Below are 26,701 nucleotides of genomic sequence, written 5' to 3'. Positions count from 1 at the left end.
TTGGATTCGCTTCCAAAAACCCTCCGAAAGACGATATTCGAGGAAAAATTTTAAATTCTTTTCCCTGTTACTTCTAGTGATGGCTTAGAACTACATTTAGTTGCTTCTTGCCCTTAAATTTAATATGAACATCTTAAAAAACCGCAGAGAGACAATTTCTGAGGTGAAATTCAGAATTTTCGAAATTTTTTTATCATTGACACTTCTAGGGGTAGTTTTAATGGGGTTGACACGGTCCTCAATTGCTTTTTGATCTTGAATTTGTTGTGAACAAGAGAGGTTTCTGAGGCAGAATTTTGAATTTAATAAAGTTTTTGTCTCTGTCACTTCAAGGGGTAGTTTTAATGGGGTTTCAACCGTATTCAGTTGCTTTTTAACCTTGAATTCATGATCAGCGACCTCAAAAACCCGCGGGAGACGATTTTCGAGGTGAAATATTGATTTGCTTTCACTGTTTCTATTTGGAGTGTTTTTGGGATGAGAAAACTACCCTAATTTTCTCAGTTTTTTTTTTTGTAATGCCAAGGTGCGGCAGAACGTGCCTAAAGTTCTAAAGAACACGTACACAATAAATTTTTGAAATCGGAGCTGTTCCACCACTTTTCCAGATTTGATGGTATTTTCCGGCTTATTTATTGCACTAATAACTCACCTGTCATTTTGTTCAATAATCTCACAAAATTGATAAACACAGGCTTTGAATATTTACTATGGAATTGAAAAAAGAGTGAGAACCACCTCTCAAAAATGATTAGGGAGGTTACAAAATGAGAGAGAATGGTTATTAATGCGCACGTCTTAATATACAATATAATATCCTGCCGCGTATTTACATAATAATTGCCATTTAATAAATATTATTTAATAATTAAACTTTACTAACCTGTGTCTACTTTTAAACATAAATAATTAAACAAATAGTGACTATATTATATCATGTCATCATATTTTCCGTCAATACGATCATGCGCATTGAATAACATGCTCTGTTTTTGTGTTTCTCTGTCAAATGTTTCAATATTGTATTGTTGTCTATGTTATTCTTTTCTGTAAACCAAAAATGTACATACTTGGTATACGTTGGGCTTATCTACTAAAATCATAGATAAATAACATATAGATATAGGATCTATTTGGCATAAAATTTAAGGCGGAAAATAGCGCCTCAGTGTGAGTGGCTGGGAACTAAATAAAACCATTCAACGCATATGTTGTGTGTTCTAGACAGTCGCTTGGTGGCGCAAGTATAAATATCAAATAAATCGCAAATTCAACTTCAAATTAGGATCAATTTCAATACATTGGATCCTCTATCGACATGTTATATATATATATCCATAACTAAAATATATTATCTAAGTATACAGCATGGAGGTTATAAAGAAGGAGAACGATCGCTATAGAAAATATTGTCCCCAAAATATGGACAAAATAAGTGAGGCGCTGGGAACGCTAAGTTGTCTCATTAAAAGCGGGCTGTTGTTCGCTAATTTCAAATTATCTATCAACGTTTAATATATGTGTATATAATATCATTCAAAGGAAAAAAAGCAAATAATGAAATTATTATTAATTATTATTATTATTTACTAATGAATAAATTATAAATTATCTATTCTACTTTATAAATTTATCTATACTACTTTATAAATTTGAATGGTACTTCATCTACTTGTACTCATAAATAGCTAACTTCGCAGATACTACTTACCGACGACAGCGCGGCTGGTGGCTGAAAAATGAACTATAAATTCTACAATGCTTTAGCGCGTAGCGATCGTTCTCCTTCTCTCTAATCTCCATGGTATACAGCATACATCGCTACAATAAATAGTCTGAAATAAGCTTCAAGAGAATGATACCAACATGAAATCTATCTGAATCTGAAATTTTTATATATTTTTAATTTATTAAAAATAGATTGTTTGCGGAATTTGTAATTACCCCAGAAGAGTATTAATTTTACAATTCAAAACAAAAATATTTTACATAATGATATCAATAAACCCGCGCTTAGCATTTAAACATTGGCGATGATATATAGACAATCCGCGCATGCGCAATAAAAGAGGAAAAGCGTCTGCAATTGAATTAATGAAAAAAATAAATAATTAATTAATGTGAAATATTTATAATCCAACAATTGCTAATAATAAACGAAAAATCAATAATTCGTTAGCTAAAGAGGTTATATTGATAAATTGATAATGATTATCTAACATATACATTTTGTAGTTGGTATTCATGATCACAGGTTACAAAAAAACAAGCGCAGATTAGTTGTTATCCATGATCACAGGTTACTCTACATAACGCAAATCGTTTGCGTTCGTTTTGCATCCATACGGGCGACCGTTAAGCAATTTATGAAAAATATTTCACCAGCATAACATTTCTTTCAAGATTTCAAATAGATTAGCTGTTTATTTTCCCTTGGTTGATTAAATTTATTGTATTGAGGAAATACGGAAGTAGACTTATTGAAAAAATATGAATACACAAAAAGAGGTAAGCTGCCATATTTATTAAAAAAAAATTAAACTCGAAGATCTTTATAAATCGGATTTTATAATTAGTGGGATAAAATTAAGAAAAAAGGCTGTTTAAAAATTCGGGCAGCAAAACTTTGCGGTTTTTATTTTCACATCAAAATAAAAATTTTTTGAAATTTTGTACTTTCCCTGAATGCTGCAACATGTCTGCCCAACAAAATGGCGTCAAAATTGGCATTTCTTCAGAAATTTTACCATTTTTATTTTAAATTCGAAAGAGGAGACATCGATGCATATCTAAATTTGGTAGGTTTGTAATAATTGTTAAAAACTACACCTCATATTTGGGGGGGGGGGGATTTCGCACCCGTCAAGTTATATATATATATGAATAATAATATATATAAGTAACTTGAAAAATATATGACTGATTTTAACAAAACTAATACCAAAAGTAGATTTTAATTCTTACAATTTTCACTTAAAATTTTAGCCAAATCCTCCAAATAGTTCGGCAAAAATTTCAATTTTAAAGATTTTTTTAAAACGGCTGCAATTTTGTCATAAAGGGGTGTTGTCATTTTTCCATATCTTTCGATCTCATAGATTGCATATCCTGTATCCATATTTTTGCGAAAAACGGAAAATTTATAATTTTTTAAAATTATTGTTTGCTGGGTGAATTGACCGGCAGTTTTTTGCATTGGTTTCAGAAAATTATCTTAAAATCTCTATATAATTTAAAGAGGAACTTTAAATTGGAGGGGGCTTAAGGAATAAATATCTTTTAAAAGATTTTATAAAGGTCAAGACTCTCAAAATTAAAATGTCAAATTAAATTTAATTTTTAAATTTTTTTTTAAATATATCTTTATAAATTGTAGTTTATGTGTTATTCTGATATATTAGCTGTATAGTTTCATTAAAAGCCATTCGCTAGTTTAAGTGTGATAGAGTAACAAACAAACAAACAAACAAACATGCTTACTTTCGCATTTATAATATAAGATGTTTAACGAATAATGTCCGAGTTGGAATTGAATTTGACATGAAAATGCTTGACAACAACTAAACAGTTTATTTTTATCATCTGATAAAAACCAAAAATTATGTTAGCAACCCAAATTTTGTATTCGAACAATGTTTAACTCAAAAAACTATCAAACAATTTATCAAAAAATAATCAAAAGTCTGCAGTCCCTTCTGCTGACTTGGGAAGAACATTATTTCCATGTTTTACTAGACCTCGCATAGCTGAGGATACACGATACGAAAAAACTTGGGCAGCATTTTAAACCTTCATTGGTTTTAATTTATCAGGATAAATATGGCTGTCCGTAAGATCATTAAGCACACATGCATCCTAGCCACCTTCGTCTAGCTATACAGTTTAATAATGTCACCCCAAGACGCAGTTTGAACTCCGTTTTTCTAAATAAAGTTAACATTAGCTTTAGTTAAATTGTTCCTGATACCCTTTAGGAGATGAGAGGTTATCAAAAAGAGGAATTCCTATTCCATCCACCGTGAATCCAAAAAATCTATTTTCTCCATTTTTGTTAAAGTTGTTCGCGTTAAGTCTCCTCTTTTAAAATCTTTATGGCAGCAGAATTTGTCGAATTTTGATCACACACCGTTGCTACAACATTTAATTCTACCTCATGTAAAGCATGATTATACCATGTATATATGAAATATACATAGTATTATAAGTTTAGTCCCAAGTTTGTAACGCCTAAAAATATTGATGCTACAAAAAAAAAATTGGTATAGGTGTTCATAAAATCACCTAATTAATCCATTTCCGGTTGTCCGTCCGTCCGGCCGTCCGGCCGTCCGGCCGTCCGTCCGTCCGTCTGTGGTCACGATTACTCAAAAACGAAAAGAGATATCAAGCTGAAATTTTTACAGCGTGTTTAGGGCGTAAAAAGTGAGGTCAAGTTCGTAAATGAGCAACATGGGTCAATTGGGTCATGGGTCCGTAGTACCCATCTTGTAAACCGTTAGAGATAGAATAAAAGTTTAAATGTAAAAAATGTTCCTTACAAAAAAATAAACAACTTTTGTTTGAAACATTTTTTTGTAAACATCACTGTTTACCCACGAGGGCGTTAATTAGGTACAAATTTTATAGTGTGTATTAATATCAAAGTGAGTATCTTTTGTTATTTACGTGACGTCAAAAAAACAAACGAGTGCGCATCAACACTTGCGCATTATATGAGAATATCAGTTAAATATGTCAGATATGTATGTATGTGAAATGTGACAGAGTTATCAACACTGCCTATACATGGTATTTCAACAATTAACTCAGTCAATTGTTTGTTTTCACTTGTTTTTTACTAAATTCCACTTTTGGATCCCACTTTCGTTAAAAAAAAACATAGTAGTGTAGGCGCTGAAAAGGTTTCGTATGCATTTACAGGTACCACCAATCAAGAAGTGTATTTTGACCCGCTGAATTCGAACTTTCTAATTGCTCAGGGTGGGGTAACATTTTTTTATAAACAAATTAATTGTTTATACGGCCATAGCTTCTAAACAATTGACATTTTGTTCATGTAGAAAAAAATGGTTGTTTTAAAATTAAAATAATTAAATATTTCTTTTTTTTTTATTGGTCTTGATACGACCAATAGAAAAAAATAGGGTATTCTACTATGTTTGAAAAAGTATTTCAAAATGTTGATTTTGCTAATAAAAAGCCACCAAAAATTTATTTCGGAAAAATACATACGCTTCTTGACAAAAACTTAAATTAAATTTTTAACCTTTTTTAAACTGTCAAAAACGCGGGCATCCAATTTGATGACGTAATATCGGTATCATTATACGAAATAACACAAATAAGTTTGACAGATATATTAATAGACATCTGATTATAATAAATATAAATACTTATTATCTATGGATATATTATACCCAGCTGTCTACACTGAACTAACTGATTCTATGGTCTATGGTTCATACCGATATGACATCACATCAGGGCTTGCCCGCGTTTTAGGTCACGTGATATACAGTTTAAAAATTACGATTTTTAATTTTAATATTATAAAAGAAAAATGTGCTTTTATGACTCGAAATAAGAATATTTAAGTATATTTTAACATAATTTTTAACTTTTTTCAAATTTCATAATTTATTTTTCACTAGTGAAAGTACCCTATTGTAAACAAAAATGATACAGCATAAGGTCGGCGCGCAGCGCTTGGTTTGAAACGCCCGTTGATTAGCCAATAAATAATATTTTCGTACTTTAGGGTACTCATTTTAAACGAATGAGTTTATATTTTAATGTTATGCACATAAAAATACGTTTTATCATTTTTCCGACCTGCTATTAGTTTTAAGTCGAAAGCGAGCCCTTAGCGAAAGGAAATCTCACGTAATTATACATGAAAAAATTTCAAATTTGTTCTAGTTTAAGAATCCTTTTTTAGTTTTTCAAATATCTCTATTAAAACTTGAGTTATTGCAACCGAACGCGAATGTATAAATCACTTCTGATTCAATCAAATTAAAACCTTTAAAATGGGTACCTTAAAATACAAAAATATTATTTATTGACCTTATGCACTATCATTTTTGTTTACAATTTTGATCATATCTCCGGTTCTATTGGGCGTATCAAGACGACTAGAAAAAGAAATTTTTTTTTCATGTAAAATAAAATGGTTAAATTTGTTTGGTAAAATATTCAATAGTTTAGGAGCTAAAGTCGTATAAACAATTAATTTTTCTATAATACGTCGTAATTCAATCCTTGTTTGGTAGTACCTGTAAATGCATACGAAACCCACTCAGAGCTTACACTATAATTGTTGCTTCCACTTGTTCCTAATGCACCTAATCATGAATATATTACATGGTCTGCAAATTTGAGACATTTCCTGTCACCCATTGTCTTCAAATCCGATACAAGAACTAATTTTGGCATCGTAAAGAATAATAGAGTTCTATAGACATTTCATCTTAAAGTAAACAACAATACCGATCATTTGTATTTAATTGCTCTACACTCATCTTTAATTGTTTGATTGTATGTTGATTAATTCCTCACTTGAACAGAATTTTATTAATGAGTTGCATTAACGTTGTTCTGGATGGAAGTGTGAACATTTTTCGTAAAAAACGATAATATTTCGCACTTTGCTTTAAAATTGAAAGTTTTCGAATTTTTTTCAACCAATGTATATCTACATTCCTGCTTTCTTTTCCCTTGGTTTCTAATTTGGGACCAGGGCCGGATTTAAACTTCTGCCGCCCTTGAGCATTGAAAAAAATGCCGCCCCGTACATACATACATTTTGCACTCAGCTTGACTCATAATTATATTATAATAATTTTTTACAGACAAACACGCCTGACTTTTTGAATTACGAATATGTTGATTAAATCTTCACAATCTAAATAGCTAAGCTGTTGGTCTATTTGCAAAAATAACTCAAAATCGTTCTTAATTTTTCCAAAAAAAAAAACAAAATTTAAATTTTATGATTCCAGCAAATCAAATATTACCATTTCAAATCTTCTAAGAAATGAATTAATTAAAATATTTCGATTTGAAAAATATTGTATGGGTCGAATTTCTTGAATTATCTATTAAATGATGTATGATTAATTAAAAGAATAAAAATTTCTAGAAAAATTTTGATGACAATAAAAATTTTTTTTCCACTTTTCAAATTTTGCCGCCCCAGAAAATTTGCCGCCCTGGGCACTAGCCCCGATTGCCCCTAGTGTAAATCCACCGCTGTTTGGGACATAAAAAATGTCATAGTCGTATTATTTAAAACTTTTCGACAATTTTCAAAGGTAGTGGATATTTTTTTTTGTTGCTTTTAATCATTTTTGATAACTAACTTCTGTTAAAATCTTTTTGTTAATTTCAGCGAATAATTATTCCCTTTCAGAGAGTGAATTTACTCTAACGATTTTAGTTATTTCCTTTCTTCCAACTTTTTTCGCAACAACGGCTGGAGAAATAGGTGCCCCTATACGAAAAAAAAAAACATTCTTTAAAACCTTTTTGTAATAAATATATGCATACCCTTATAGAAATAAATCTGTTCTGGAATTCAGAATATTTAGTTTGACATTCAGAAAAAGAAGTAAAACTATTTCTGAACAAGTGAAAACAAACAATTGACTGAGTTAATTGTTGAAATACCATGCATAATCAGTGTTGATTTCTTTATCACATAACACATACAAACATGTGACACATACATAACTGATAATCAAGTATAGTACATATTATAAAATTTCCGCCTAATTGGCGCCCTCACGGGTAGACAGTGATGTTTACGAAAAAATGTTTCAAACAAAAGTTGTGATAAGGAACATTTTTTACATTTAAACTTTTGTTCTATCTCTAACGGTTTACAAGATGGGTCCTACGGACCCACGATCCAATTGACCTATGATGCTCATTTAGGAACTTGACCTCACTTTTTACGTCCTGAGTACGCTGTAAAAATTTCAGCTTGATATCTTTTTTCGTTTTTGAGTTATCGTGTCCACAGACGGACGGACGGACGGACAACCGGAAATGGACTAATTAGGTTATTTTATGAACACCTATGACAAAATTTTTTTCCTAGCATCATTATTTTTAAGCGTTACAAACTTGGGACTAAATTTAATATACTATGTATATTTCATATATACATGGTATAAAAAGTTTGAAAAAGTCAAATAAATTATTAATCAATCATTTAATGACAGAAAATGGTAATAGATTGAGACTCTTTCAGAAGAGTTCTCCTAGAAGACTATTTCAGAATTAATAAGAAAAGAAATATTTATTTTTATTTTTATTTTAATTTATTAATAATAAATTAATAATAAATTTTATAAAAATTTAGTTAGCAAAATAAATTAAGAGTAAGACTTAGAATTTCTAAGTTTTTCAGAAATTATCATTAAAATTTAAAACATTTCACATTTTCGAAAAATTTATTTCTGTAGGTCAATCTATTACCATTTTCTGTCATTAAATGATTGATTAATAATTTATTTGATATTTTCAGACTTTTTCTGAGATAGGTTTACTTCACATATTCTTTTTCTGAATTTCAAGCTAAATATTCCAGAGTTTCAGAACAGATTTATTTCCACAAGGGTACATTATCGCGATACATATATAGATCTCTATATATTATAAATGCGAAAGTAAGCATGTTTGTTTGTTTGTTCGTTTATAACGCTTTCACGCTAAAATTAGGAAATTAATTTTAATGAAACTGTACAGCAATATAGCTGATATATCAGAATAACACATGAGATATAATTTATAAAGATTTATTAATAAAAAATTTAAAAAAATTTATAAATTAATTTAATTTGAAATTACCATAAATTACAGATTTCTGTAAAAGTAGTCATTTGACATTACCATAAATTACAGATTTCTGTAAAAATAGTCAATATAAAATATTTCACGGCCATCTACTCTGATATACTCAATGAATAATTGCTATTATACATTTAAAAAAATAGAAAAGCATACATATATTTTACCTGTGTAAAACAATTCTTACCATTATTTCGAGTGTTATAGAAAGGGGATAAGCGAGATCAATCTTTACTTTTAAACCCAGCGAAGCGGGTGGGTATCACTCTAGTTAAATCATAAGAATCATAAAAAATTTAAATTTTTGCCCCTCATTTCCTAGAATTTTTGCATTATATAAATAGGTATATCTACTATCATGTACTCGAATAATCAGTATCTAAGTATTAGCTAATCGTAATTACTCTTATATTAGAGTAGACATTGAGTGGGTTGCGTATGCATTTACTACAGGTAAAATCGAACAAGGAGTGAATTTCAACGTATTTTGACCCGCTAAAACCGAATTTTCAACTTGCTCATCGCTCTGATTGGGGAAAATTTGGTATAAACAAATTAATTGTATATACGACCTTAGCTCCTAAACTACTGAATATTTTACTAAAATAGTTTAGGAGCTATGCCCGTACAAAATTAATTAATTTATAACAAATTTGCCCCGATATGAGCGATGAGCAAGTTGAAAATTCGGATTCAGCGGGTGAAAATACGTCGAAATACACCCCTTGTTCGATTTGATCTGTAGTAAATGCATGCGCAACCCACTCAGCGCTCACACTATATTGTATGTTGCACGTTGCTAATTTGATGTAAGTCTGTATCATACTATATAAGAGTAATTAGGATTAACTAATTCATACTGATGATGATTCTATGGTAATCGAAATACGTACTTATATAATACATACAAAAATTGATCTAGGAAATTAAGGCAAAAATAGAAATTTATTTCGAAATATCCTAGAGTTTTAATTTATAATCCTTGATAATATTTATAACAATGGTCATAAATTTACCTGGTCTTTTAACACCGAGCGATGAGGTTGGCTCTAATCCATTTGCGTCAGCTATTGTTGCTTCATTTTCTGTAAAATTCAAATTAAATTAAACATCACAATGGATTGTTTCTAAATTAAAATTCAAACTTTTATTTTTTTAATTAAAGAGAATTGAAAAAAATCGCTCGAACCCGGACTTCTTGGATTCATGTCAAGCGCCCTACCAATTAGGCCACTCGAGTTCTAGACACAGAGTGCAATTTTTTCAACTCATTGAATTTTTATGTTCACTTTGTTTATTCACTTATTTATTATTATTACTTTTTGTTTTTGTTTACTTTTAATCATGTATACGATATATATTTACATCATGTTCTCTCGGTTATAATTGATGATTTTTAATATGATACATATTTCATAAAACATGCTATTTCTTAATTTTGATTGAAAGTATTGTTGAAAATATGTAATTATAATATTGCTTAATTCATTGAACTTGAACGCGCTATGTATGTATGTCAAATTATTATTTATATAATGCTTTGGCTGCAATTTTGACCAATATATATAGGCCTACATTTATAATAATAAAATTACTTCTAAATATTTAATCACAAGGGCGGTAATTCGATTTACTCAACAAGTATTCTATTAATCATCTCTAACACTAAAACTTTTCCTGCTTTATTAATGGTTCAGCATGAGTTTTACAATTAATAACCAAAATATGGTGTCTGAAATACGTTATACGATAAATTTTTACGATACAAAAATTGAACTAGGAAATTGGGACAAAAATCGAAATTTATTTCGAAATATCCTTCTCAATTATTATTTATGATAATATTTATATTATTGGTAAAAATTTACCTGTTATTTATACGCCGGGCGATGAGGTTGTCGAATATTCATCTACCGCAGGGTCAGCTATTGATGCTTCATTTTCTGTAAAATTCAAATTAAAACTTAAGAAATCATATTAAACATCATAATGGTGGAATAAAATACTAGTGTCCGATCGAAACTGGAATTTCTACCGCAACCGAACCTTCGGTATCTGTTTCAGTTTCGGCCGAAACCGAAACTGAAACTTTTTTAGACATGTTAAAATTTGATTGTTTACTGAAATTATTTTTTACACTTATACAGACAGTTAACACGTGTTAAATCAAATAAAAAACAATATTTGAGTTTAATTAAATGAATATTGTTTACATGCTGTGTTTTCTCACAGTTAAAATCAATTAACAAGTATCTGAAGATCACACAAAATTAAATCAAAGCGATAGCAGGCAGTTGTTTCAATGTTTTGGTGGTTAAATTAAATAAAACCAAATCCAAGAACGCATACACAACACAACACATAAAGTCACAACAAAATTACATCGGACTGGCCGGCAAACTCAGCAGACATTAACTCACATAAAGTTAGCCGAACGACGCACGATAATCCACGAACACAGAGTTTCGGTGTGTGGATTTTCTGCCAAAACCGAAACTGACGCAGAAACTACATTTTTTGGCCGAAACTGGCCGAAACCGAACCTTCGGTCGGACACTACAAAATACTTTCTAAACTGAAAGTTCAATCTAACACTCAAAACTTTACCTGCCTTATTAACGATTCACCATGATTTTTACAATTAATAACCAAAATTATCAAAAAGTAGCCACTACAAAATATATCTTAAATGTACAAAATAAACAAGTGAAAACAAACAATTGATTGAGTTAACTGTTGAAATACCATGTATAAACATTATTGACACAGTCACATTACAGATACATACATGCCACACATACATAACTGATATTCCCATATAATACATACTATACAATTTGCGCCTTCACGGGTAAACAGTGATGTTTACTATAAAATCTTTAATGCTTCACAAGATGAGTCCTTCGGACCCAAGACCTTGACCTATGGTGCTCATTTACGAACTCGATCTCACTTTTTACGTCCTTTGCACGGTGTAAAGTTATCGTGTTGTCAGACAGACAACCGAAAATGGACTAATTAGTTGATTTTATGACGACCTATACCAAAGTTTTTTTCGTAGCATCAATATTTTTAAGGGTAACAAACTTGGGGCTAAACTTAGTATACCTTGATATATATTACATATATACATGGTATAAAAAATTCTAAATATTATGTTAGGTACTATAAATTTTCTAAAAAAGAGAATCCTTGATACACTTTTGAGAATAATTCGTTCGGAACGCTTACCTGGTAAATATAAAGTTGGTACAGTATTGCGTTTTAAATTTGTAGTGTTGTGTTTGCAAATTGCAGATCCTACATTTTCGCCTATTTTTAACTTCTAAACTAATTAGGCTACCAGATTCTGTCTAAATTTCAAAACGCTGTAAATAAAATAATTTGTTAACAAATGTACATTAAAATTCTTTAACTTAACATTCGCTTCACATATGCAGTAAAATTTTTTTTCAAACAATTTGTTTTAAGAGAAATTTTTGATGCAATTCATAGAATTTCATTACTTAACCTATATAAACCTAAAAACAGTTATTTATTATCAAACTCTATTATAAATTTTCGTAAGACTAATTATTGATAAATATTATAATATTAATGTAATTATTCGTTTTTGAATTTGCATCTATTTAAATTTTTATTTGATTGGCACGTTCGGGGAATCCCCTAAATTAATTGTCTTATTTTCACGATTCTATTTAAAATAAACGACTTTTGAAAATACGAAATAAAAGTGTGTTTTGAAACAAAAATCTCTAAAGAATAATAAATAATAATGACAAATAATGATAATTTATTATGAACAAATAATTTTATCAAAAAAAGTTCTTCCTTGATCACCAGGAAACACGTGTAACGTTACGTTTTTTGATTTACAATTCGGCATTTCACATTTAACTATCATAATTACAGTTCAATCATAACCTACAAATAAAAAAAAAACACACATTTTCTATTCAAATATCTAAGAAAATAAAAATAATTTTCAGATGTCACTCCTTTGAGATATTCAAATTAAGGGTATGTTCCGATATGCACTGAGACCACTGTAAGATATGACATTTATTCAGTATACTACGAAGCCGTTCATTTTTAGTCACCTATAGTGATTACTGGTTAAAACGGAACGCATTCCAGTATAATGTTACCCTTATCAGGATGATTTTTTGTTAACTTCGAGTTGAGACATAGTTATTGAAATAAATACCACGATATCCGAAATAAAATTGTATATTAAAAAATTTTATTTAAAAATACAATTAAAAAACATATAACAGACTTACATGTCGCTTGATATCGATATTTCGATTTCAACGGAATCATCATCAGTAGCTAAATTTATTCACATTTTCAATAACTAATGTTACCTCGTTTTTTGACACCCTTGTCAAACGAAAATAATTTTCATTAAAAAGTTTTCTGTTCAACGAAATAAATTATTATTTGAATATTACTATAATTAAATATTTTATAAATATTTATAATATATTCAAGATTAGTTAAAAAAATTAATTTTTTTTACTTATAATAAAAATATATCAATTTTTATTTAGTTATATTTTCATTTAACATGAATGCAATGCCTAAAATTTTTATTAATAAAATAATTTTACTTAACATTTTATAATTATGATGAATCATTTATTTATATTAATAATTGAAGCGAAATATTATAAAACTAGCTCTATTTGAATTTGTCACCAAAGCACTGAGAGCAGGGTTGCCAGAAAGTTTTCATTCAAGTCGCCCCGCCCCATCTGTGATCGAAAGTCGCAAAATATTCGCAAAAGTCGCAAAAGAAATTGATTTTTTCTAAATAAAAATGCTGAAACGAACTAAAATAAATTTTTGTATACTCTTTTATAATATAATAATTTCAGAGTCAATGGAAAACTCAAGAATATGAATTTGATAAATATCTTTATTTAAATAAGTGAAATTTATTACTTTTCACACTAAAAAATACAGAGTACAGCAGATTTTCATGCAGAATTTTTATGTATTAAATACATTTTTTTAGGTTTCACCTGAGGAATGAAAAGCGCCTAATTTGCGACTTGTCGCCCAAACTCAAAAAAAGGAAAAAATCCATGAAAAAAATCGCCCAATTCGCGATTAATCGCCCAATCTGGCAACCCTGACTGAGAGTACCTCATCTCTAAAAACTAAAACGATAGTGCATGCAGTACAAAAATGACGGTGATTCATGACGTCATCAATTTCATAATTTGCATATAGGAGTTTATTAATAAAAATATATTAAGTTTTGGGTTACTTTAATATTTAAACTACTTTGATTTTTTTTAAATCTTTTAAAAGATGTTTATTGCTTTAACCCTCTTCTCCCCAATGGCGGGGGGATTAAAACAAAAAGTTCCGCTAAACCATATAAACTTTTTTTAGGATAATTTTCTGAAGCCAATGCTAAGAACTGCCTGTCAATTTACCCAGCGAACTATTATTTCCAAAAAATTATAAAGGATCTCGCACAAATTGTATGTAATCTGCATTTCGGTCAAACTGTTTCAAATTTTCGGGAATGATAGTTTAAGTCATTCTGAATTAAAGTTTCCTTGGTCACAAGTCATGAAAATGACAGGATTTCAAGTTAAAATAATAAATCTCCAAATTAAAATTGGAAAATGTACCTACTCATTTATATAAACAAAATTATTGTAATTTAACTGTCAAAAATCATGTACGTATATATGCAGCTGAAAATATTGATCTTAACAATTCATATTATTGATCCACTAAACAATTAACACTGCTTCTTCTTTGAATTATGTAACACACGTATGCATGTAATAATTATACATATCTGTATATGGATTTGCCTATACATACATAGGTATATATTATACAAATAAGTGACAACATGAAATCTAGTCATTTTCATGACTTGTGAAGATGGGAACTTTTCTTTAAAATGGCTTAAGGTAGTTCCTCCGCGACCGTCCAGTCAAAAAGTTTTGGACTAATACTATCATTCAGTGCATTAACTGTGCTATGACTATTATACATATACCATATATTATTTTCAAAAGACTGTAGTTCCTCACTACTGTTTCTAGTATACATATAAGCACACACACTATGACATATGCCTTTAACATTAGTCTTCATATCTTTTCCACAAAAATCATCGCTAAAACGAGTTATTTATTTAAGTTTTTTATCGAAACTATATGGTAAATAATTTTTATTTTTATTTATATATTTTCTAAATATAGTATTCTACATTATATTAGTTTTTCATAGAGATGGTGGACGTCATTCATTGGTAAATAAATATAATATTTGTAAATTTGTGTATTTTTATACACTTCTCCCATGTACACGTACAAATTGCGTCACTTTTAATTGCTAATATCTCATGTATGGCATGGTAAATCATCTTCTAATTTTAACAGCAAGTGTATTATGAATTAAATATTTTATATTCTGAGTTTTGAGAAATTCTTGGAATATCACTTTCGTGTAGGTACTACCTTAAACTATCATTTGCCAAAATATGAAAAAGTTTGACCGAAATGCAGATTACATCTAATTTGTGCGAGTTGTAACGATTTCCCCGTATAAAAATTAGCCCCGTAGGACAAAATAGCATAACATCGGCCATGGAAATTGTAAGTATTCAAACCTACTTTTGGTATTAGTTTCATTAAAATTGGACAAATATTTTTCAGGTTACAGTAAAATGAACTGTTTTGCCATATGTATATATATATGTACCAATAATATATGAAGTGTAGTTTTTAACAATTACTTCAAACCTACCAAATTTGGATATCCGATGTCAAATATAAAATAAAAATGATAAAATTTCTGAAAAGAATGCCTATTTTGACACCATTTTGTTGGTTGGACATGTTACACCACTCCGAGAAAGTAAAAAAATGTTTAATTTGATGTGAAAAAAACTGCAAAGTTTTGCTGCCCGAACTTTTAATCCATACCAAAGTCGTAATTTTATCCAACTAAATCTCTATTAGAGTTTCCACCTCACAGTTCTGGAAAGTCATAAGATGCACAAAAAAAAATATTTTGAAATAGTCGCGATTCTCAGAAATTAATAACCAAATAAAATGAAGCTATTATTTTAGTTTCAGAAAATTGTATATTGCGGTGCATGCCATGCAATTGGTGCGCAAACCCAGTTAAAATTATATCAAATAAACATGACCGAAGCCGTTTACCTATGTCCAGAGTTTAAAAAGTGCGCGTACCCTGAAATATATGAATGGACGTTTGTAAATTGATCATATGAGGAACTGGGTTCTGATGTTGAATCTGATGACGATGAAGACGATGATCCTAAACCTGATATGGATAGCGCACCAAATAATTACAAAGAAACATCTATGCCGATGCTAGTTAGTGAAACTAAACTAGAGTGTCCATTAATATCTGCTGAAGATGCAGCAGAAATTAATGAAAACATGTTTAAAACAAGTGATATTTTTAACGATTTATTAAACGATTTTGAACATTTTTGCGAATGTAATGAAAATCAACTGTCACCTCCAGAAGAAACTGAAGTTGAATCAAAATTTTCAGAAATTCTGTTACCTCCCAACAGTAAACAAAAAGAAATTCAAGCACAGCCTGCTTCAACAATACCCCTAGCTAGTATCAAAAAACAGTCTGATAAAATCAAATTGAACGATGCATCAAAACATATAACAATTATTTCCGACAATGTATTAACGCCAAATAATTACATAAAATTACCAATCGATACACAAAATGTATCAGTTCAATATTTTACAGTTGAACGCACCCAACTTAATCAAATATCGCTAAAAACGATTAAGCCATCCCGAGATGAATATCGATAGGAGGACAATAAAGAACCAAGACGTTCGAGGGTTTTTTTAAAGAAGAAAAAACCGCGAAGTGCTATTAATTGAGAAGGTGGAAAATGAAAAATTGAGATAGAAAAATTAAGATATAGCCATTTCAACCAGACTTTTTTTCGCATTTTATACCTCGTTCGCATTTTATTCTAAAAATTATTGTTTCACCCAATGGAAAAAAGGTATTTTATGTTTATGGTAAAAGGAATATGGAAGAAGCACAATATCTCCAGCTGTTGACAAGCACAATATTCCCTATCCGAAAAAAGTCTGAAAATATCAAATAAATTATTAATAAATCATTTAATGACAGAAAATGGTAATAAATTGAGACTCTTCCGGAAGAAATACTCTGAGTTCTCCTAGAAGACTATTTTAGAATTAATCAGAGATTTTATGAAAATTTAGTTAACAAAAAAAAGTAAGAGTAAGACTTGTCTTTCAAATCAGTAGATTTTCACCCTTATCATCAATTTCCACTCTCTCATTTAATTGCACTTCGCGGTTTGCTTTTCTTTAATATCTCATTCCTGCAATAAAAACCCGTGAACGTTTTAGTTAGTTTATATAGTACATATTTATTAGTCTAATAGTTTTAAGTATTTATTTATTTTAAGTATTATTATTCATTTACAACATATCGAGAATCGAATTTGTTTTTGTGTTGTAAATATAATCCTGAAAACTTTATTTATGATTTGTTATATAAAATAAAAATTTCTTATTTTTGAATTACAGTCAAGCCTGGGTAAGTGAGAACTGAATAAGTGAGAAAACTCTATAAGTGAGAGTTATAGTCAGGATCCGCCATTTTAAGCTCCCAAAACCTCTATTAGCGAGCAACAGAAACCTCTGTAAGAGAGAGTCGTTTTTCCCTCATGGACCTCCGTAAGTGAGACTGCTACTTATCTATACCTCTATAAGCGACAGTCGAGCTTTATTGATTTATATTATTTAGGAGTTACTACATGAGTAGATTTACTATATTCGTACTTGTTTCGACTTGTTATTGCTTAGTACCTCTATAAGAGAGAAACGCTACTCATGTACCTGCATTAGCGAGAAACTCGGGTTAGTGAGAAACCTCTATAAGCGAGAATGAGATTGTGCTCCCTTGAACTCTCGCTTATCCAGGTTTGACTGTATTTCACTTTGAATCCCTAGAGGGACATATGTGGTACTATATTAAATTAATTTTAAATACAGTGGACACGCGGTAATCCGACAAACGTTTTGCAAGGTGGTTTCGAATTATCGAATTTTTTGTACTATAGAGTATTGCCCAAAGTCCCCTGAAGTGTGCAACTGAAAAAAATACCTTGTAATCCAATAAATTACACATCAAAATGATAAGATTTTTATCGTTTTCTAATGTCACCAACAAAGAATTAATTAATTTATAATAAATATTCATTGTAAATACCGTTACAGTTAAGTCGGATTACAAGGGGTGCCGGATTAACAATTAAGATTAAGAGGATTTATTAAGAGGAATATAACAATTTTCTTTAGAATAAGTATTTATAATATATTGTTTATAAAAGATTGTTCACTTAAAATGTATCGAGAATAGATTTTTTGTTTGTTATGTAGGAATAATCCTTAAATGTTTATTAATGATTTATTTTAGAAAATAAAATTTGTTTTTTTTTTAATTTTTGATTAATTTCATTTTATATCCTTCGAGATACTTATGTAGTCATGAACCCATATAACAAAGACGCGAAACTCGAGTGTAGAGGCTGGCAGGAAAAAGGCGCCTATCTGGGCGTACTCTTGTTCTCGGGCGTTGCGTACTTTGCACGGTGCATTAGACTGTCTTTTGTTTTCAATCAATTGAAAGTGACCCTTTAATAGGGCTTTTCATTTTAAAATCAAGATTCACATTTGTTTCGTACTAAATGATTTATGACCAATGTGATAAAATGCATAACAAATATCTTCTATCTTAGTCCTACTTATTGCTGTCAGTACGAAAAAATAAACTCTGCACTTGCGCAAGTGACATGATGAAAAGGTCTTTTTCTAATACATATTAATTAATTTAATTAATTTAATTTCATCCAAAAAATTCTATTTCAGGATTGTCACAATAACAATTGTCGAAATTTTTGGATGATTCACACTTGTTACTGAATTTTATTTTTGTATTTTTCATCAGAGAATTCAAGGCAAAATCTCAAAATTAATTATGACATAAATATCAAGAAATATTTCTTTATTTGACTATTATATATTGGTATATAATAGGTATACAAGTTTAGTCCCAAGTTTGTAACGCTTAATGCGACGAACAAAATTTTGGTATAGTGTTTATAAAATCACTTAATTAGTCCATTTTCGGTTGTCTGTTAACACGATAACTCAAAAATAAAAAAATATCCAATTGAAATTTTATAGCGTGCTCAGGAAAGTGAGGTCGAGTTCGTAAATGAGCAACATAGATCAATTGGATGTTAGGTCCGTAAGACTCATCTTGTAAACCGTTAGAGATAGGACAAAAGTTAAAGTATAAATGTTCCTTATAAAAAAATTAACATCTTTTGTTTGAAACACTTTTTCGTAAACATTACCGTTTACCCGTGAGGGAGAAAATTAGGCGCAAATTATGTAGCATGTATTATATGTTAATATAAGTTATGTGTATGTGGCTATGTAAGAGTGGCCATATTTCTTTACTTATATGACGTAAAAATACAAACGATTGCGTAATCAACACTGTCTATACATGGTATTTCAAAAATTAACTCAGTCAATTGTTTGTTTTCACTTATTTTGTATAAAATTGTTTGAATTCGATTCAAAAAATTGCTTTCGAATGGGCCTAGAGGTTTCTAGGGCCTAGAGGTCCGTAATAATACCGTAATTATTCGGCATTTACGCAATGCCGTATATTTACCGTTATAATTTGGTTACACTTTAGTTGTGTCGGTCAGTTTTTTTACTATGGTTATCTAGTATGTATACTTCACTTACGCTGAACAGTTGCCGAAAATATACTTGACGATTAGTGCATTCATACCCAAATTTAACCAAAAAAAAAAAAAAAAAATCTCCGAATCCGTAACAAAACACTTATTTTTCATTAATAAAATACCCAAATTTAACTCAAAAAATTCCAAATAATAGAAGTAATAATACGACGACATTGTGATGTGCAAACATTTACTTTTGTAATTTTTGTGGGCGAGCAAACTAACATCTTACAGGTTTATTCATTTACTAGTGACCGCTCCACGGTTACGTCCACGAAGGCAAACACACTGTACAATATCTTGGTCAGGGCGCCATATATCTTGTAAACATCTCCTTTGTAGGAATTGCAATATATTGATCATGAGCGAGTGCATGCTTCGACTCCCATTTGGCCGATTTTCGGGTGGCTGTGCCGTGCCCATCACCTGTTTTGAAGGCTGAATCTGAGCCTGTTAGGCTTTTTATTACTTACCTATCCAATTTGTAGTTTTAGACGACATTGTAGTTTTCGGCGATTCATTAGAAAATCATAATAAGCGACTAATTGATGTTTTAGACAGATTGAAAGAATACAATCTAAAAATACAGTCCGATAAATGTGAGTTCTTGCGAAAAGAAGTAAATTTTTTGGGTCATACGATAACGGAAAATGGTTTGAAAGCGGACAGTGGTAAAATTAGCGCTGTAAAGAATTTTCCCCGTCCTACCACTAAAATAGAAATAAAATCGTTTTTGGGACTAGCTGGATACTATCGAAAATTCGTAAACAATTTTAGTGCTTTAGCAAAACCTTTGACAGAATTGTTAAAGGAAAATAACAAATTTAAATGGTCCAATATAGAAGAGGATTCTTTTGAAAAATTGAAAAATTCGTTAATAACAGCTCCGATATGACAGTATCCAAATTTTAATGAAAAATTTATATTAACTTGCGATGCGAGTTCGTATTCCATAGGAGCGATATTATCTCAAGGTGATTATAAAAAGAATCTTGATTTACCTGTAGCTTACGCGAGTAGGACACTTAATAAAGCTGAATTAAATTATAGTTCTATTGAAAAGGAACTTTTAGCGATAGTATGGGCGGTTAAATATTTTCGATGTCATTTGTTAGGTCGACATTTTATTGTCGTTACCGATTGTAGATCTCTGATTTACTTGTTTTCTGTTAAAGACCCTGGATCGCGATTAGTTAAATTTAGACTCAAATTAGAAGAATACGATTATGAAATCGTACATAAATCTGGAAAGTGCAATCCTGCTGACGCATTAAGTAGAATTCACAAAATTAAAGCAGATAATTTTGCAATATTTATGAACAATTATAAAAATAACGATTATAATTAAAATTTCCTAAAAAAATGCAAAAACTAAAGTGTAACATATAAAAAAATTTTATTAATTATGTTATATTCTAGTATGATATTTATAAATTGAAAATGTATCCCATACGATTACACTTTTCAAATCTTATCAATAATGCGGAGAAAATTTTTTTTTGTCATCATCCGAATCTTAAGTTGCGTCCTTGTGTGGAGGTCCTTATCATTTTTTCAATTTTTATACAAACTCGTTTATATCAAAATAAATTACTTCTCTTATATCATCAACATCAAATAATGGTGATTTTAATTTCTTACAAATTTGTTTCAGCTTTTTTATCGATTGTGAGTACGTTTATGTGAAATTAAAGTACCTTTCTGTGTAAATCTTTTATTACAAATATCACATATAAATGGTTTTTCTCCCGTGTGAATTCGTTGATGTCTAACTAGACTATATTTATTGACAAATTGTTTATTACAAATATCACATGGAAATAGTTTTTCTCGATTATGTCGAACTAAATACCTTTGAAGGCTAAATCTTTTATTACAAATTCCACATTCAAATGGTTTGTCCTCGGTGTGAATACGTTTATGTTGAACTAAATAACGTTTCTGGGTAAATGTTTTATCACAAATGCCACACAAAAATGATTGATTTTTTCTTCCAGTATGAACCTCATGTGGTTCTAAAATAGAGTTTTCATCTAGTATTTCATCTTTAATAATCAGTTCTGTATTTAGTTCTTTTTCAAGTTTAATATTTTCATAATTAATTGTGTACAATTGTTCATCATTTTCACTAACAGGTTCTTGTTTTACACTCACAACACTATCAAAATCATTACTGTCATCTTCTGGTTTTTCATTTTTCATTTCCCCAACCTCCATTGCAGTATTTTCACCAATTGTTTCATTTTTAATAATTAATTCTGTAGATAATTCTTCCTCTTGAAGTTTAATATTTTCTTTATTGATATGAAAATGATTGTTTGTATCAACAAATGAATGATTTGCCATTTTATTTTATTACTTAATTTAATAAAACTTATCAATTGAGGCTTTTAACAATGTAATACAGTAATGTAATGTATTATACAGTTACTACGTTAACATATGTATTGAAAATAATGATTAACGGAAATAGTTCGTGGTTATGCCAACGCCATCTACTTACTTCTAGTAACAGCGCGCATGCCACATGTCTGACGACCACAGTTATTTGGAATTTAATACTAAGACTCTATCTATCGATAGAAAAGATAACTATAGTTTGCAACGCACATACATACATACTTCATACATAATATTTAATAGAAATGTTTGTTTAAAATCTTGTAACCTATTGGCACCGTGCGCGAGTTTCGTTTCCATGACTCGATACACTACTTTAATTATAGAATTGTATGGATGCATATATAATTGTATGGATTGCATTATTGACTTACATTGAAAATTTAATAATATTGTCTAACAAATTTAAATAAATAATTATGATAATTTACATTTGAAAAATAATATTTGTGAATTTGATTTCTTATTTTCACAATTTTTAATGCATTAAGTTTAATTAATTAGTATTTTTAAATAATTTTAATTTGACATTTTCTATAATATTAACATGTAAAGATATGCAAATTAGTCATAACAGCCCCCTTTAACTCCAAAATTTTTCACTGGAAGCGCTGGCATCGATTTTATTGTCCCTACCATGACTACGCACACAACGAATACACATATAAAAAAGGTTAATGTAACAATTTTTACAACACTAATTTTGCTATAGAATTATATAAAGCAATTGTTATTATTTTAATTTGGGTCAATATGTCGGTTAAAAAAGTAGATCGTGACTTAATTTTTCATAAATTTCCAAATTGTAGCCAGGAAGTAAAAATTTCACTCACAACTATAAAATTGAAACTAACAAGTGAAAACAAACAATTGGCTGAGTTAATTGTTGAAATACCATGCATAGATAGTGTTGATAACTCTATCACATTACACATACATACATGTCACACAATATAACTGATATTCCCGTATAATAAATATTATACAATTTACGCCTAATTTGCGCCCTCACGGATGAATAGTGATGTTTACGAAAAATGTTTCAACAAAAGTTGGTTATTTTTCTATAAGGACCCAATTGACCTATGTTGCTCATTTACGAACTCGACCTCACTTTTTCCGTCCTGAGTACGCTGTAACAATTTCAGCTTGATATCTTTTTTCGTTTTTGAGTTATCCAGTTGACAGACGGACGGACGGACGGACGGAACACCGGAAAAAAAAATTTGTATGAAAATAAATTATATGTGAAAAATGCATATCACAAACAAACTACAAAGTTTGTATAAAAAAGTAGAAAAACTATCGGAATTATAAAAGATTCGGGAGCAAATATGGTACAGCACTTTAAGATGTATAATGAAGTAGGCATCTCTAGTCTTTTGGCGCTGTAGCGCTGACATCTTATCGTTAAAATCGAATAATATGTACAAGTCATTTAAAGAGTTAACTGTTGATAAAACCATAGAGATATGAAGATAGAAAACGCTTGTCTGTAAGTGGATGCGATATACGACGCGAGAGAGAAGACCGTAAGTTCCCGTGTGTCCTTGTCTAATACATATACTTACATAATAAGCATATATGTACATATGATTATGACAAGAACATAGGGGAACTCACCGACAGTCTTCTCTCTCATTCATCATATCGCATCCACTTTTAGGCTAGCAGATCCCTCGCGTTCTCTATGTATCATATTTTTTTGATAAAACTATGTGTCTCTTAGTGAAACAGATTTAGTTACATTATTAGACACTAGACAGAGCAACATATGATGAGACAATGGCGGTATTAGAAGAAAAAATAAATAAAACAAGTTATAATTTTGGATTAAATTCTATTTATTTTCATTAAATTAATAAATAATTTTAATTTTAATTGATAATAATGATATTTGTTCAAATAAAAAATTAATTATTCTTGCATTTAAAATAATAAATTGTGAATAAGCCTTATTAGTTGCTTTTAATCAGTTATTTAGTACTTTTTATTTATTGTTTAGCAATTAATAAGTTATTTAGTAATTTGAAACAATATATTAAGTTATTTCCAAAATATATCAGCTGCTCGGGTTATAACAGATAATAAAATTTTTTAAAGAATAATGAAACTGAACTTATTGTAGAAAATGATATTTTCTTTATGAAAAAAATGGCAAAAATTGCATGATTTTATACAAATTTTAACAAAAAATTACACATAGCATTTTAAAAAATACACTTTTTCATGCATTTTGTATAAAAAAAACAACTCTCCGATAGACATTATCCAAAAGGAAAAATATTCTTAAGGAATTGAGGAAAGTGTAGTGTCATCTGTAATAACCTGTAATGACCACCAGGCTTTAGAATGCTAAATGTTGAGGTAGATGTCTCTACTTACTGACGAATACATACAACACGAATATATACGATACGAATACATACGATACGAATGCACTCAATACATACGACACGAATAGATACTTCATACGACAGAATTAGACAACGAACGGACCAGCATGTAATTGGTGTATGCTCACCGCATATAAAAAATAACAATATTTGTATTCAAAAGAGTCAAATTTTGATGTTTTTTTTATTAAATTTATATTTTGTATGTTGTATTTTTATTTATTACATTTATTGTATTTTTTATTAAACAAAAATAAAATAATCATTAAAAGTGATTTCTATTTGCGTTTTAATTAATAAATTAATACGAATACGAAATAGTAACAGTACAAATTGCTGTTACATCTAAAAAAGTATGAGTCGAATTTCAGGACAACCGTGACTATATTGTGAGAGTTCGAAGAAAAAAATCTCGGGAACGTGCATTTCATTTCACTATGTTTATGGAGATCTATGTAAAATTTCTCAAACTTCGTAACGATTTTCTCAGTTGATTTCTGAAGATTACAACCAAACCAAAGAATACTGAATATTTAATAGAACATCATTTGAAAATACATATCCGAACTCATCATTTTGGTAGTTTGAACTACTCCTCCAAAGGGTTTAAGCGTTACATATGTATAGCGAATAGATATGCATTGGTTTGTTATGTTTATTATATTATAGACTCTCTATACGCATAACATGTATTATACCATGTATATATGAAATATATATAGTATATTAAGTTTAGTCCCAAGTTTGTAACGCTTAAAAATAATGATGCTAGGAAAAAAATTTTGTCATAGGTGTTCATAAAATCACCTAATTAGTCCATTTTCGGTTGTCCGTCCGTCCGTCCGTCTGTGGACACGATAACTCAAAAACGAAAAAAGATATCGAGCTGAAATTTTTACAGCATACTCAGGACGTAAAAAGTTTGTAAATGAGCATCATAGGTCAATTGGGTAAACCGTTAGAGATAGAACAAATGTTTAAATGTAAAAAATGTTCTTTATCAAAAATTAAACAACTTTTGTTTGAAACATTTTTTCGTAAACATCACTGTTTAACCCTGAGGGCGCCAATTAGGCGGAAATTTTATAATATGTACTATACTTGATTATCAGTTATGTATGTGTCACATGTTTGTAGTGTAATGTGATAAAGAAATCAACACTGACTATGCATGGTATTTCAACAATTAACTCAGCCAATTGTTTGTTTTCACTTGTTTTTATTATAAAATATCTATTATGCCCGTAGAGCCATCTATCGATGAATATAACAAATCAATGCATATCTAGTCCTTATAAATATGTAATGCCTAAACCCTTTGGAGGAGTAGTTCAAACTACCAAAATGGTGAGTTCGGATACGTATATACAAATGATGTTCTATTAGGTATTCTGTATTCTTTGACTAAACTAAATGAAACCGGCTATAGCAGCCGAGCTTGTTAAGGCGTCTTAACTTGCTTTGACTACTAGCTGAGATGTTGCAGGTTCGAATCCAGGCAACGGTAGTGTGAAAAAAAACAGTTAATGCCGCGGTAAATTGATCACACTGTCGTAGCTTGGATAAAAACGAAGTAAACGACTCTACCCACATCATAAAATTAATTGTATATACGAAGTAGTTTAACAAATAAATAAAGATTAACAAGTGAAAACAAACAATTGACTGAGTTAATTGTTGAAATACCATGTATAGTCAGTGTTGATTTCTTTATCACATTACATATACCAACATGTGACACATACATAACTGATAATCAAGTATAGCACATATTATAAAATTTCCGAACTAATTGTCGCCCTCACGGGTAAACAGTGATGTTTACGAAAAAATGTTTCAAACTAAAGTTGTTTAATTTTTGATAAGGAACATTTTTTACATTTAAACTTTCATTCTATCTCTAACGGTTTACAAGATGGGTACTACGGACCCATGACCCAATTGACCCATATTGCTCATTTACGAACTTGACCTCACTTTTTACGTCCTAAGCACGCTGTGAAAATTTCAACTTGATATCTCTTTTCGTTTTTGAGTAATCGTGACCACAGACGGACGGACGGACGGACAACCGGAAATGGATTAATTAGGTGATTTTATGAACACCTATACCAATTTTTTTTTTGTAGCATCAATATTTTTAGGCGTTACAAACTTGGGACTAAACTTATAATACTATGTATATTTCATATATACATGGTATAAAAATAAAGATGTG

The 26,701-nt window shown here is 29.8% G+C and overlaps 1 protein-coding gene and 1 long non-coding RNA gene across 2 annotated transcripts; both read right to left on the bottom strand.

The window, feature by feature from the left end:
- Positions 1 to 7,434: 7,434 nt before the first annotated feature.
- Positions 7,435 to 12,223, bottom strand: LOC123302449. The gene is made up of 4 exons (XR_006535530.1): positions 12,085 to 12,223; positions 10,722 to 10,796; positions 9,870 to 9,938; positions 7,435 to 7,492 (listed from the first exon to the last, which is right to left on the bottom strand). It is a non-coding gene; the product is annotated as an uncharacterized LOC123302449 (long non-coding RNA).
- A 9,123-nt stretch (positions 12,224 to 21,346) lies between these two features.
- LOC123302980 (zinc finger protein 260-like) lies at positions 21,347 to 22,033 on the bottom strand. The gene has a single exon (XM_044886075.1). It carries the CDS (start codon positions 22,031 to 22,033, stop codon positions 21,347 to 21,349), a length of 687 nt encoding a protein of 228 aa, XP_044742010.1.
- Between the last annotated feature and the right edge of the window lie 4,668 nt (positions 22,034 to 26,701).

Source organism: Chrysoperla carnea, chromosome X (genome assembly GCF_905475395.1).
Source record: "Chrysoperla carnea chromosome X, inChrCarn1.1, whole genome shotgun sequence".
NCBI lineage: Eukaryota > Metazoa > Arthropoda > Insecta > Neuroptera > Chrysopidae > Chrysoperla > Chrysoperla carnea.
This window is presented reverse-complemented; position numbering and strand designations above follow the sequence as displayed.

Excerpts from the sequence above, each read along its gene's own strand:
- LOC123302980 (XM_044886075.1), bottom strand. The coding sequence starts at position 22,033 with ATGGCAAATCATTCATTTGTTGATACAAACAATCATTTTCATATCAAT.